General features: G+C 48.6%; 1 protein-coding gene and 1 non-coding gene across 2 annotated transcripts; one reads left to right on the forward strand and one right to left on the reverse strand.

Moving 5' to 3' along the window:
* Window positions 1–604: 604 nt before the first annotated feature.
* On the forward strand, window positions 605–794 carry LOC119434212 (U2 spliceosomal RNA). Its single transcript, XR_005188587.1, has one exon. It is a non-coding gene; the product is annotated as a U2 spliceosomal RNA (small nuclear RNA).
* A 9,406-nt stretch (window positions 795–10,200) lies between these two features.
* On the reverse strand, window positions 10,201–13,976 carry LOC125941581 (phospholipid-transporting ATPase ABCA3-like). The gene is made up of 2 exons (XM_049659154.1): window positions 13,297–13,976; window positions 10,201–11,293 (listed from the first exon to the last, which is right to left on the reverse strand). Exons 1-2 carry the CDS (start codon window positions 13,519–13,521, stop codon window positions 10,676–10,678), a joined length of 843 nt encoding a protein of 280 aa, XP_049515111.1. The 5' UTR covers window positions 13,522–13,976; the 3' UTR covers window positions 10,201–10,675.
* Window positions 13,977–15,730: the final 1,754 nt, after the last annotated feature.

Below are 15,730 nucleotides of genomic sequence, written 5' to 3' on the forward strand. Positions count from 1 at the left end.
GAAGAAGACGACTACGAACGCGGGAGCAGTGGCACAAGCGCGTGCCGAGCTCGAGCGCCACCCGAGGGGCACCAAAGAGCCAGCTGCAGAAGAAGACAACGACGCTTGAGCCAAAGCTAATGATGATAGTTTTCAGTACACAGGCGATTTCGCCTAGACATATAAAGCTTCACTATAAAAATTCAGTGCCATTCCACTCTGTGAAGGTGGATGACCAGCGAAGCTGTGTATGTGGTTATTGACCGTTGCTCCGTCAAAAGTTCTAAGTTTCCGGGATTGGGGCCACATGGACGGTTCGCATTTCTTTCCACCTCGCGGTCCTGGAGGACAGCACGCTTACGCTTGGCATCCGCGGCCCGCTCATCGTCGGTTGTCTCCTCCCGCCGCCGCCGCGCCCATTTCCTTTTCTGTTCACGCCGTCGTTCTTGGTAGGCACGCTGTTCTTCTTCAGACCGTACAACATGCGGCCTACCCATTTCACAGTCAGAGCAGAACTGAGGAAAGGAGACTACGTAGACCATGCCGTCAGGAGACAGAAGACACTCAGATTGGTAGGCACTAGTTTGAATACGCGGTATGGCGTACACGTGTATGGTGCGAACGTAGACGTGGCCGACGCGGGTCAAAGTGTAGTATATCTGTTCTTATCAGCTTAATATCCGATACGGGTTGTATTTGTACCAAAGATATTAAACTTATTTTTGCAAGTTGGCGGAGTGCTTGAAGCCTTCTTCACCTCCTCTGTGGGTCGGTCCGGTACTGCACTATCTTAAGGATTTTACAGCGAAGCTGTTATGGGCTAGGTTCCAGGAGATCGCGTCCGTCTACACCGGAAGTAGGCAACAATTTTTGTGGTGTCACGTTTTGTGGCGTCTCGTTCACTTGGTATATACCAAAATTGGCATGGAATGGTACGAATGTATGACTAACACGAATGATAGGTCATGACATCAATAACATCACATGCTCGTGAGTTACGTCATGATTAACGATAATAAAATCACGTTGAGCGCATACACGCATTGGATATGCGGTTATGAGCCAGGGACAAGAAAGAAAGATAGAAAGAAGAAAGGAAATAAATAGACAGAAAGGAAGAACCAAGGAAGGTAAGAAAGAAATCACGTATTGCTCATACCCGCGTTGATTATGTGGGTATGAGCCGCCGAGAGCAGGAGCGGGAGAGACCTCACAGGATCCTGACGCAGCCGTTCAGTGTGCCGCGGCTATTATGACGATGGGGCGGACTTTGCGCAGCAAACGCACTACTTGGCCATCGCGCCGGGCGAACACAAGACGCCAGTGTCCTTGCTATTTGACGAACATACCGAAGACGCTCAATATAATCAATAATGATAATATATAAATTCACTATAGCAATATTTACTACAGCAGACCCACCATAGTCGCAGCTTCGCTGGCTTCCATCTTCACACTAGTGGAAGGGCTCTGAATATTTTTGGTCTACGGACGTTGGTCCGCTGGAAACTAGCCATATATCGTACAGCTTCGCTTAACAAATTGGGCTCCAATCCACGCTGTGAGGGTCGTTGGCCAGCGAAGCTGTGATATCACCTGATCCGACAGAGCAATGCGACGTAGCCTTGAACTGGGTCCTGCCTAGGATGAGCACGACGCCGTTGTGCATATTGACGTTGCTGTTCCCGTCGCCGCACATCGTATTCACGCTGTTCTTCGGGTGTCCTAACTATGCGTGACCTTACCATAGCGCTATCACAACACAAATGAAATCAGTTGATGGCCGGGAATCTTCTTTTACATATGAAAGTGTATAGTTACGTCACTCAGCTGCTTCGTTTGCTACAGTTGCCACTTCCCGGCAAATGCAGCTTATGCACAACCGTAGTCTTTACCGGGAAACGCTTGCGGCGGACGCTATTTGCGAAGGCGAGCTTTCTGGTTCTTTAGAGCGCAGCTCTTAGGCGCCCCTTTTTGCGGCGAGCGTCGGCGTAACCGAGCGAATGAGCACAGCTAAGGATGAAAGAGCGCAGCGGGCTGCGGGGGATGATAAACGCGAGGAGGAAAGCGGAGGAGGAGGAGGGTGCAGCGGAACCATTAGGCGGAAAGCGGAGGAGGAAGGCATGGCGAAAGCGTGAAAAGCGTAGTGCGGCGACCAGGCTTACGAGATGGCACCTGTGTAGCGCGCGTTGTCTGGAAGGCCTGCCTGCGGCGGCTGCTGTGAATCGCGCCCACGTGTCACCCACGCGCTGCCTCTTCCGATCTCCAGATTGGCGAGGCAGTCGCACCGCCCTTCGCTCCGTTTGCAACGTGCCGCACGAGACAGATTGTCCGCAGCAGCCAATATATCGCGAAATGAAAATACGCATAGAACTGCGCTCAAATTTCGCATTGGGGAGTATCGTAATCGCCGGTGATATTTTTTCTTCCCCCGCACTCCAATATTTTATATATTTGAGATGGGCGTATAATAATGCACCAGTGTTGTCCGCCTTATATGTATGTTTAGGTGCTTCTTACAGAAGTGTGATATCGTTTTTCATCGCTCAGTTACGAAGTGTAAACTTGAAACTATTGTTCCCTGAAATCTTTAAACTTTCAGGAAATGGCATCAAACCTCGACAGTTTGAATAAGCAATCTGTTTCCTACGGTCATTAGATTTTACTGCTTCCATTTAAATATAACAATACTCATCAAATTCGGCGCAGAGGTTGCCGAGAAACGCGTTTTCTCGCTCCCCATGTATTTAGATAGCAGCCGCCGAGCTAAAGCTTCCTTTTAAAATTCAGCCACCAAATAGCCTAGAGTAATATTAACGGCCTTTAATCTGGCTTTTGAAAAGAGCACGTGTGTGTGGTGCCAGGGCTGCTGTATCTACAGTTGCCGCCGCGCGCGCAGCAATGATACAGCGTCTCGTTCCGCAAACGGGCAACAGACGGTGAGCCGTCTGCAGTTGCCGTGACGTAGCGTCTGGCCGAGCCAAGGCCAAGTCAGTCAGTAGCAGAAGGCGGCGACAGCGACTTGTGCTTTGCGCAGGCGGCAGTTTTTCGATAGAACCAGAGTGAACGAGACGCCACTTTCCCGAAGCATTCTGTTGTGCTGTGTTTTCCAGGACAATTCGAGCTGGAATATAACCGGCGACAGTGCTCCGTCCATTCCGAAGTGGCCTAAGAAAGCCTGCACAAGTCCTCGTGAATTCCGAAGTACTGCGAAAGGTAGGATGCGTAGAAGCATGTTCTGTCTTCGATATTAGTACTCCGTCGTCGCCATCACAACGAAGAGTTATTTTAGACTTAAACGAAAGCCGTATGAGCAGTAGTGTTGTTGTCAAGGACAACGCTCAAATGGTGCAAACTCAGCAAAATGAATGTTTGGTATCGGTTTCTTCCGGCTCATGTTCGAGTTACGCGGTGGTGCAGACAATGTTTATCGCAAAGTTCAAGTGATATTTAGGGTTAAGTTCAATTATTTCATCTATGCTTATCCTTGCAATAATTCTGTTGCGGAACCTAAGAAAGGCAAATCCGGTGATCGCTTTCTCCGAGCAACTAGTCAACCTCTTGAGTCACAGGAACGAAAACAGAGCTTCGATGGTATACTTTAGTCGCGTATGATGATTCAGTTTTTCTGTTGAACGTCCTGTTAAAGGGCATGCACCCTAAAGGAACTGTCCCCTTCTAAGAGCGTGTCTTTGGATTGTGGTGGGAATGGGAACTTTGTGTGTCCTGTAGAGGAAAGTGAGCATGCTTATTTTGTAACCCATAAACAGCACTGAAAGGGGTGAAAGAATTCACCCTTTTCTCATGCTATGGGCGTCATTGCGTCATTGCCATATACTGCCTTCACCGTTCCTTTGACGTTATTCCTTCTTCGTCATTCAGTCGTAATCACGTTGTCATTCAGTCGTGCAGCCGTTTTCATGCCACCGTCATCATACAGTGGTCGTCGCGCATTCCTTGCCATACAGTCATCGTAAGGCCGTCGCCGGTTAGAAGTAATTGTCATCACATTGACGTCAAACCGTCTTCGTCCACGTTAAATATCGTCGTCATATTCCAGCATGGAATGCGTCGTCATCCCATTCTCTTCGTGCCGTCATTCCTTCTTCGTCATTCTGTCAGCATATTTCCAGTTTTGTCATTCCACGGCTGGCGTGCCGTCGTCATCCCAGCGTTGTCTAGTCATCGTCGTCGTAACAAAATATTTCCGGCATCGTCAATGATTTATGCCACCCACATTAGTACAGCGTCGTCATTTCATCGCAATCGTCGCGTCATCATTATTCCAGCGCCGTCATGCACTGGTCGTCATTGGGCCGTCGGCATACGGTGGGAATCGTGCCGTCGTGGTCGTCTCATCGTCGTTATGCCAGTGCCGTCACGCGGTCGTCGTTTCTTAGGGGTCGTCCGTAGCGTTCGCGTACTCGTGCGTCACAGGCTTCTGTTGAGCGAGGCCTTTTCAGCTGAAAGCGGTGTACAACGTGGTGATGTGTTGCACACTTGTAAACAGTATCCACTGTTTGTCCGAGCAGGGTGTTCCGAGACAGGAACACGACGCCGGACGATGAACAACGTTTTTAATCCGGCATAACTGCTGCCGGAAGATACACAGAATGCGCTCGGCGTGGCTCAGAAGATACACAGAATGCGCTCGGCATGGCTCAGAAGATACACAGAATGCGCTCGGCATGGCTCAGCTATCTTTTTTAACAGCTTCGCCTTCACAAAGGGAGAGGGAAACACAACCGCCTCATAGATAACAATCATGATGCGCGACGGCACACTATCACGCTGAGCAAGTTCGACAGTCTTCGGCGCTTGGTGAAAACAGACGCATGCGCGCGAGCGCTACACCACATATGAGCAGCATCCTTCGCGAACAAAGGGTGAAAGCTTCGCTTAAAACAATTCGCACAGCGCGTGGAATCCGCATACGTTTCTTAGCTCCAAAGCACGAAGACGTGGGCATACCTAGCACGGAAAATATGGTGTCGAGATTGTGAGTAATGTGACAAAGACGATGTTGGTTATTGTGTGGAAGAGAACGACGATTGTAAATAGTTTTTTTCAGCCATCTTAGCTGTGTTGCAGCTCGCCATAGAGAGCTTGTAATTATATTTTCATTTATATCCCTACACGTGATATGGCGGTGGAGGTGCTGGTCTCGTTCCTTCCTCCACGGTAATACCAGCTTTCAGTTGGGAACATTCCGCGTAGAGACGACCAATCATAGCGAAAAATCATTGCGCAACACGATTGAGGTCAAAAGAGTCGGCCCAACACGTGATCGTGGCGTCAGGGCACGGAAGCTTTCAGTGGTTTTGGTTCTGCACGCAAAGATATACTGACAGGGCAAGTACGCATCCATAAAAAAAAAGTCGCAGTTTCGCCCGAAAGGCGAAGCATCGATTGCGATAGCAAATTATTAGACAACTATACAAAGTAAGGATAGTAGTTTTATCGGCCGTATAAAGTTGTAAATATTCGCTTACTAACTAAATAAACAAGCACGGTGTCACGCGCGCACAGGTAAACATGAACAAATCTCGCTCGATGACCTCCAACTTGCTGTGAAAACGCTGAAGGGAGAAAGCGCGCCGGCGGCAGCGAGCAAGTTGACATTAGCGCTGGCTCTCGCTTCAACGAACTAAATGTCGAAAGCGCAGCGCATACGAAACTACCGGCACTCGGCGCATGCACTTTGTCCCCGTCGCAGATCGCTTTGAAGATGAGGCCCCCGCGGATGCACACTTCGGCCTAATCGCAGATCGCTTTCAAGATACGGCCCCCGCGTGGCAGCCCCGTGAGCAGCAGCCGCAAGAGCAGAACGCACCCCCCCCCCCTCCCACCCCTACAGTCTCCGTCGCCTCCTTCCCGTGCCTCGCGCGCGAACGAGGACCGCGCGCTTCCGGCCGCCTTCCTCTCTCGCGTGCGCGAGGTTAAGCTGCGGTGCCGGCTCACCCTCGCACACACAGCGCACACGTGCGGCGATGCTCTTATCGCCGTGGGACTTTATACGGAACATCACGGCGACGACGACGGCAAAAATGCGCTTGGTGTGTCCATACAATTGCTATCGCAACAAAACTAATAGGAACCAAACGTTCTTGGCCGCTGAGATAGGAAAAAAACTGAGAGGCGCGACCCACTCCGCGTGCTATGGGTAAAGTGTAGAGAAAGTCACATGGTATTTTTCGCTGTAGCAGCCATCTAGTGACACAATGACGGTTTTATGGTGGTGTGTGCTCATGCGTGTGTTGCCGCGTAGGTCTCGTGCCGTGGCAAAGGCGTCGTGTGTGCAGGATTAATTGCAAAAGTCCTACTCACATATTAGTGATGTACTTACCGGTCATGTATAATGTACGAATATTGTCCGCTTTAGAGGTACTATTACTATATGCAATTTGCAGACTTATCTTTTTTCATTGCTGAGGTAGAGTTGTACACCTGATAGTTTCGTTTTCTGAAAATTGGCCATTTTCAAGAATTTTATTGTAACGTTCGCGGCCTAAATAAAAAATTCGCTATCTACAGTCACTATATTTGAACAGTTTCTTTTAAATCCAGCAAAGCTCACCAAGTGTGGTGCAGTTGTCGAGAAAAACGATTTCTCCTTTCCCGTGTACTTATATAGGAGTCACCGAGCTAAAGCTGCATTTTATCCCTTGCAGACGCTATGTACACAATTGCGTACACCAAGATAGTGCATCAACAGCAAAAGCATTGATTAAAGTGAGGATTTTTAAAATGTGTCCCGTACGTCTTGAAACGCATCTCATTGGATTAGTGCTGGAAGTCTGAATTGTACAGGCAAATTGTTTTATTGATACGAGTATGAAGGTGTATGGTTGGGTATTTTACTTGGTGTGAGTACGTGATCGCCAAGCTAACCCCGCCTGTTGCTACAATTCACCACCACCACCACCACATATGATTGTATGAAGCGGGTTCACTTCTTTCATTGTTTTTCACAATGTGTCGCGCCAGTCAATTTTCGAGTGGCTGGATAGGTGCTTTTCAAGCTTGGTAGACAAGAAATAGTTGATGTTCGCATATCTGATGTTCCTGCAGTGAGTTTTCGCATGGAGTCTACATTCTGTAAACTCGACAAAACTGACTAAAAAAAACTGAAAACTCTCTATTCTGCAGCTGTAAGGTTCCTTTTAATTCTGAAGATGTAAGAAATGCGGTGAACCAGCTTCGTGCTTTCGAGTGGCCCATATCGTATCAGGCAGAAGAACGACATCTCGGGGCAGGCATGCCCGAGTTATTTGGCAGCCGTTCAATGCCGTCCACACACATAAGCGATGTCTCTGTTCGCGTCGACCGCCATCCGTGGTCGCACGTGTTGCTGCGACTGCACCAGTTGCTTTCTTATTGCGACAGCAATTTTAGGGACACTCCAAACGCATTTCTGCCGTCGTCGTCGCCGTGATGTCCCGTATAAAGTACAAGGGCGATAAAGTCGTCGCCGCGCGCCGTGCCTGCTGTGTGTGCGAGTGAAAGCGTACGAGGGTGAGCCGGCAATCGCGGCTCAATGCAGCGCACGCGACGGAGGAAGGCAGGCCGGAAGTGCGCGGTCTTTCGCGCGCGTGGCACGGGGGCGAGGCGACGTAAAAGCAGAAGGAAAGGTAGGAGGGGAGGTGCATTCCGTTCCGTCTGCCGCTGCTCACAACGCGGCCGCGCGGGCGCCGTATCTTGAAAGCGATCTGCGATGTGGGCTAACTGCGCGCCCGCGCAGGCTTTATGTTCAAAGCGATCTGCGATGGGAACAAAGTGCATACGCCGAGTGCCGGTACAGTTGACTGAGAATGTGTTCGGGCTAAGTGAAGTTTTGTTTTTTCAGCGCTCTCGAATTTTTCACCTACGAAATTGGTAGGAGGAGGGTGCGGAGGTGACGTAGAAACGTAGAAAAGACCGTACAGGCGACTTAAAGAGATCTAAGCCCGCATTTATTCCTTACAGAGCATTGAAAAGTTGTTCAATACGGCAGTTAAGAATTTTTAAGTGCTACTCGTCCACGCGGCCGCCGCATCTTTCGAACTATTCGAATAAACTTTCAGAAATGTATCTTTTGTACAAATGAATCCAAGCATGCATTTTTTACTTGGAACGCATCACCAATGCGTACTACATGTGCACATTTTTCAAATATTGCGCCAATTCCTCTTCGAAGCTCTTCGCCCATCTACTTCATTACGTTCTTGATACCTTTGCTGCCAACTTATGGAGTTGTGTTGTGACTGTAAAGCTTGTAGAATTTTGTAAAAGTAGTCTAAATCGGCGCATAATCGCAGTATTGCCTCATCACAAAGCACATTGTATGACAACGTAGTGGCCACCAATCGGAGTGCTGAAGAAAGCGCAATTCCTTTTTCCTGCAACCAGCACATTTTAAGGCGCTGCGTGTAGTTTTCTATTTTTGCGGGCGTTCTTTTCGCAACCTTCGTGTAGCCCACCACGGGAACATTCAAATCGCTGTAAGAGACAGACTTTTTTTTTTTCTTGCAAAAAGAGTCTACGAGGGCAAATAGCGCACCAAAATTACAGACCACAATATTTTTGGAATACTGTATAATGGCAGAGGGTCGATCACGATATCTGGTATGTTTGTCTTGCGCTTTTATTTTATGACTGCTCACGTGGCAATACTACGTAATTAGAATAATCCCATGTTGTTGTCTGTGTGGGACTGTTTCTCACACTGCGGCGATAGCACACGTTGTGAAATGTGTATGCGAAAGATTTGAAATGATCGCGTAATGCCTGCGAGGAAACACGTATAGCAACACACAAAAGCTGAATGAATTTCGGAAGAGGCCCGTTGCAAGTATTAATGTTAGCATTTTTGGTTTATGTTGTGCTGCGTTAGATGCGCTTAAAGCGCACGGGTAGGGCTAGGCCTCGCCGCAAATTTCTCGGCCACCCTGTTTCCACCACGCCTGTGTCATTAGACCATAGAAATAAGGTGTTTATAGTGTAAACGCAAACAGAAGTGCACGAACATATTTGTGCCGATGCATACGGGTGAATTAACTCTCACTGGAAACCCGATAGGGTTGAAAACGTACCACGAGTGACTCACTTTAGTGGTGCTTAGGCTAATTCTAACGCATGCCGTTGGCGATGCCGATAAGAGGATTCATTTCAGCTGAAAGTTCGCTGGGTAATTTATCGTGTGAATGCCGAAATGCTTCGCGTCAGCTGCAGCTATCGCTAACAGCACGCTTGTACATTCACCAAGCCATTACTAATGGCCGGAAACACTATTCCTTAGAAGTTCGGTGGTTCTAATTGTTAGAAAATGCCTATTGCTATTACTATATGCAGTCATATTCAAATGTATAAAAAGGAATTTCGGACGCATAACATGAAACACCCGGTACATGCGATCTATTTGATTAAAAAAAATCGACCGTTCAATACACGTACATGAAAAGTGTCGGCGACGCAGCGTGGTGGCTTCAGCGTTGCGCTGCCGAGCTCGAGGTCGCGGGATCGAATCCCTACCGCGGCTGCCGCATTTCGATGCGGGCGAAATGGAACAACGCTCGCGTACCTAGCATTGTGTGCATGCACGTTAAAGAACCCCAGGTGGCCAAAATTAATCCGATGTCTTCCACTGCGGCGTGCCTCACAATCTTATCTTTGGATCGTAAAACCCCAGGATATGATTTTGAAAGTGTCCGGTGATGTGAGAACGATAGGTCTAAAGGAAAATACGCCACCGTTGTGCTACAGAACATCTCGGCTCTAGATACGTAATGCTGCACAGCTTCAAGTGCATCGTAGCATTCCACAATCATTGAATAATTGTATACGATTAGCGGTGCTGTCTGTACCGCATTATGTGCATTTGTATACGGTTTAGGATTTTCCTAGCTGCTCGCTTGACGGGGTCTGTCTTCCTCTTATCGCTGCTTGCCGTTGCCATTTTGTCGTTTAGTAGGCGTTAATTGCGACAAATTTTTTCAGTTTTTTTTTTTGTGTTCGTGCTCTTAAAAATAGACAGAGTTCGCCTGGAGGAGTATGAGTTTGCGCAATGTTTCTACCTTCACCCAACGCCCTCAGTGTCTTGAACGCGATGAGATACACTATACTATTCAGCTGACGCCAGTAATCAGTAGACTCCCGCTAAAAGGTGCCCGAAATGCAAGATAATAAAACCGCGGACACAGGCAGATTTCAATAAGCTGGTTTTTAATTTGCTTTAAAGTAAAACACTTAAAGTAGCAAACGACAAATTATGTGACATCGCGTTGATTGGAGCGCGTGCGACGGCACGTGAAATGTCCTTGGATCTCTTCGACACCGTCGACGTTGTTGGCTGAGCACGTCCTCGAGAAACAACATAGCGACAAGGACATCCGTTAAGCATTAAACGCGAGGAGGACGAGAGTCCGCGGACGCGATTGTGCTCGCAACAAAACGAGCAAGCGCGAGCAACAGGGAGAACGTGTCGATGTGCGCGAGATAGGTACACATTACAATTCGCCGACAGCCTCAGCAGCCTAGATCTTTACGATGTCCAGGTGACGACCCGGCAAGTGAAATATTCACAGAGTCGGAGGACAGACCCCAACATTCATCCAGGTTACCTCCAGTCCAAGCTGACAGACGTATACATCGTTCATCCAGCAAAGAAAATCGTCTGCAGTTGCTGCTGAAACACCGGTCCATTCTGAAAGAAGTCCGCTCAGACGAGACCACTGAGGAAAACGTAGACGTGAGAGGGACCAGAAAGCCGAAGAGGCAAAAGAAAACGAAGATCCAGGAAAAGAATAAAGACTTCGGAAATCACATGCAATAATGTCCCCATGGGGCCCGAGAAGATTCCAGGGACACCATAGTGGATGAGGAATATGTTTCTGGAGGAATCCTGTTTTTGATGCTGGCGGTGGAAGAGGACAGTGACAGCAATGCTTAAGACAACTTGAGGAAGGATAACCCAGATGACGGCCTGAGCTTGGACTTCAGTGGTGAGGTTGACCAGGTGCCTCCGAGGGCTAAGCTGCTTGAACACTTGCACGAAGGTCAAGTGAAAGAGGGGGCCTGAGGAACCGACCCACCCCTGCCAAATGGGCTCGAGCGTAGCGACGATGAGGCCCATCTTGGCGATGCCCAGTTTAGACTTGGCCACCTCCAGTTCGTGGAAAAGGTCACGCATGAGAATCGAGGCCATCTCTGAGGTCCCGGTGGGTCGGAAATGCACGTTCGTTGACTTATCCATCACTTTGTTGGCGGACGGCAAGTGCTTGCAGATGAGGTCCTTGCGCGCCGGAGATTGGTAGCCTTTGCCCTGGCTGAGCCGGAGCTGCACGTTTTTGAAAGGAAAAAGATATTTTGGTCAGAAAAAGATCTAAATGCCAACAATTACTGTACAGACTCTTACTGTATGTATATATATATATATATATATATATTGTTACGGGGAGAATATATATACAATGGATATATTTACAGGGTAAGGCGCACAACGCTGCAGCAATCGTTCAGGGGAGCGCGTGCACACCAGAAAAAACCACCCGTCGTCAGTCGTCCAAGCACCGACCACAGGATCGCCGCTCGTGACATTACCCGCCGGCGGCAGAAGCACCGTCCCGGTGCAATTAGGGCCCGGGCCGAGAGTGGTATGGTTTAAGACGCGAGACATGGACTATGTCACTCGCGATTGTTGTAGAGGCCGACGTAGGATTTAGCGGAGCGATTTCATAGGTCACATTAGTGACTTTGCGTACGACGCGGTAAGGGCCAGCATAACAGGGAGAGGAGTTTTTCGCATAGGCCAACGCGACGTGACGGGAACCACAACAAGACGAACGATCCTGGAGGAAAGTTCACCTCCCGGTGTCCACGGTATAGGCGCCGTCCTTGCACAACAGCAGCACGGCCTCCACCGCGTGGTCGCCTATGCAAGCCGCCTTCTGTCGCCATCGGAGCAAAATTACTCTATCACAGAACGCCAGTGCTTAGCACTCGTCTGGGTCATCGCAAAATTCCGTCCGTACCTGTATGGCAGGCACTTTTCAGTTATTACAGACCACCATGCGCTTTGCTGGCTCTCCTCGCTCAAGGATCCCACTGGTCGCCTTGGCCGTTGGGCACTCCGCTTGCAATAGTACTCATTTTCTGTTTTCTACAAATCTGGACGGCTTCACCAAGACGCTGACTGCTTGTCACGATACCCGGTCGATCCCCCTGATACACTGGAAGATGAATCTGACACCTTTGTTCTGGCTATTACAGACTTCGTCCACATAGCTGACGAACAGCGCCGCGACTCATCTTTGCGGCCTATTATAGACGGTCTCAACTCGCCACACCCTCACCCTTCCCTACGGATGTTTGCGCTCCACAATGACACCTTACACCGCTACAACGCCCGGCCTGACGGCGCTGAGCTCTTGCTTGTTGTCCCCGCGCATCTTCGCTCTACTGTTTTGCGCCAGCTTCACGATGCACCGATGGCCGGACACCTAGGCGTGTCACGCACGTATGATCGCATCCGTAGGCGCTTCTTTTGGCCTGGTCTCTACCGTTCTGTGCGACAGTACGTTGCGGCTTGTGACCACTGCCAGCGACGCAAGACTCCTGCCCTACTGCCTGCTGGCAGCCTTCAGCCCCTCGACATCCATGATGAACCATTTTTCCGGGTGGGACTCGATCTTCTAGGGCCTTTTCCCATGTCAACCACTGGCAATAGATGGGTTGCAGTCGCTACTGTAACCTGTGGTTCGCTCTTCCACAGATGTGGATTATGTGTGCGAGTGATGCCAAAGTTCGTTCGCAGCTGAGCTAATTGGCTCATACTTACCAGCAAATCAGCAGAAGCTTATTTGGACAGGACGAAAGAAAGATGAGGAATGGTTGACACCTTAGCTATGTGTGGTGTTCCTTGCATACTGCAAAAATAAGGGACTGCAGATCTCCCGTCAGATATGGAGTCAGCGTGCCTATTCCTTTTCATATTCGCAGTATTTACATCAGGGTAACTGAGGCCTGTACTCTCTGTCATTACATAATGTCACTGTCATTACTTTACATTACTATAATGTTTGATGCTAGTGTGTCGACCTTCACAAAAAATAAAAACAGAATCAGAAGAAAACAAAGAATTGTTTGACTTACACTGCGGTATTTGTTCGACTATGTCACGACAAAGTGACTTTCACAATGCGTGAGACATTTCCAGCAGGCAGTATCTATTCTGCAGTCCGCAAGAACACAATGTCTCATCTCAGTCAGGACCAGTAACCAAGCTATCCACTCACACGCTGAAAAAAAAAAGAGGAATAGATGCCTCGCTGTCGAACGCACCTTATATCCCTTGCCGAATTGAGTCTTGATGTGTTCGGGCGAGCTGACGCAATGCATCTCTCCGTGCTGGAAGAAGAGACAGTAGTATGCCAGGGCCTCGGCCTTCGCAAGGTCGCTGGTGGTGAGGAACACTCCGTTGTACCGCAGGACCATGAACAACAGCCCCCACGTCTCGCGCCTGGCCCGAGATTCCATGTTGCACATCGCCTCGTCCAGGACAATCATCTGCACCTGCTCGCGCGTGTAATATAGGACAGGTCCTTCCTGTAGCCCGTATGTTTATACTGAAAACCAATGGGCGTGCGCTGAGTATACCTATGCGGCGGGTATTTGCACGTCGGACTGGTGGAAACGTTAGCGAGTTGGTCTGAACCGTGACACTCCGCCTGCGGAGATGTTATCTAGTGCCAATCGAATTTTAAAAATGAATTCAGTTTTTTTTTCCGGGCCGCAGCGTGCATCAAAAGTAGCACTGTAATGGCTGCCAGTACAGTTTTTAGATGCCTCGGAGCTCGTACTGTGACAGGAAACGGTGCCTGCGCGCGTGCATAATTAAGGAAAACGTGCATACATGTCACAGTATAGACGGTAATAGAAATGTAATGCTCCAATCCATACCGCATGTTACTTTTGCTAGGGTCTGTGACACTCTTTGTATGTCTTTCTATGCATCACCTTTGTATGCCACGTTGAGTGCCGTTGTGTACAACGCACTTCTTTCATTTTGTATACCTAGTAACTGCTGTTTTCAGCAAGTTTTCATCTGATAGAATATTATTTCACGTAGAAAATCAACATTGATGTACGATGGTCCACTACCTGGCAAGGAATGTAACACTTTGTATGTTCTTTCAGTACTTATTCCACTCCTGTAATGACCACTTGTGGGTTGACAGTATGAATGAATGAATGAATGAATCATGTCCCTTGACAGTGGTCCCTTCTCATTCTTAATGCGCTTATCCGCATTACATTGTTACATAGAGGCGTAGCTGGCTTCAGAAAACCGGCCATTATGCAACGCATATTTGACCTTCTCTTCACGCGGTCTCCTCAACGCATGTGTCGATTTGAAGCGAACTGAGTTAGGCCTACAGAGCCTACACACAAATGACTTTGGATTCAAATGGGTCTTGGGCTAGGTAGCGCTTATTGGCGTTACGTGTGCGTACAGTCGGTAAAATTGGTCGGAATTGCGTAGTCTCCCGGAACCAATCAGGAGAGTCGGCAAGTATTTAAGCATAGTAGTCCGCGCGCCAGCTCGTTCGAAGTTTTTGTCTTACAAATGACGCATTGTTCAATGTGGACATCACCTAATGACGTGAGCGGATGGCGAGGCCATGGTGTGTGTGCGCCACCGGAATCGGATGGCGCAAAATTCCAACCATACAAGCACGCTGACAGACTCTTCGCGAGTGCTGACGTCTAAATTTAGGTGCTCGCCTTTGGTTCTGCGATTGCTTGTAAATGCGGTAGCTGCAATGCACACTTCCGTACTGTGCACTGGCGCTTGCACTTGCAAGTGCACAATGCCCTTTCCACTTGCAAGCCACTATGCACTTGCACGCTACACTTGCGCACTATGCTCACTCAGTGAGCGAGTGAGCATAGTGTGCAGGCAGTGCGAGGAGGAAGAAAAACAGTTGTTTTCGTCATTGCTGATGGACAGCAGCACGTCGCACACTACGTCAGAACAGATATAAAGTATAACCTTGTTATAACGAAGTCGAAGGGCGAGCCAGGATTGCATGGTGATGTCGATCACTTCGTTATATCCATTAATGCGTGCGCTACAGACTAAGAATCTCTCTGAGGATTTCAATGGCAAATATCACATTTCCTTATATCCTTCATTTCGTCACACACACACACACATATATATATATATATATATATATATATATATATATATATATATATATATATATATATATATATATATATGCCGTTTCGTTTGTCAACTAGGATTGACTGCAGATTTTTTGTGGTCGTCTGCAGCAATGCCTTGTACATTCAAGCAAATTAGAGGTACATTGATTATGCAGAAGGTTTAATTTACTCGCGCTTTTACCAATCTCAGATTACTTTAGGGCAAAGTGGGCCGATACCGGAGACCGCGTATTTCGCGGTCACGTGGGACACGTGAGTCACGTTTTGGATTATTTGCGTCTTGCCGTCATGGCACACGGAGGAAGGAAAAAAGTTACGGGCGAGCATTGTGCAACGCGATTCAAACGAAAGGTATTGGTCCAACACGTGATCGTCACGTGAGAGCGAGCGGTAGGCTTTAGCGCTGCCACTCTGCACGCAGAACTATGGCCGGGCAGCCGAACAAGGGCGCATCGATTAGAAGCTACCGGGAACCAAACATTCCCAGCCAATATATACGTTCAGTCTCAGTGGTCACGTGTTGGGTTGACACAGCAAGGGAAGA

This window comes from Dermacentor silvarum, chromosome 11 (assembly GCF_013339745.2).
Source record: "Dermacentor silvarum isolate Dsil-2018 chromosome 11, BIME_Dsil_1.4, whole genome shotgun sequence".
Lineage (NCBI taxonomy): Eukaryota > Metazoa > Arthropoda > Arachnida > Ixodida > Ixodidae > Dermacentor > Dermacentor silvarum.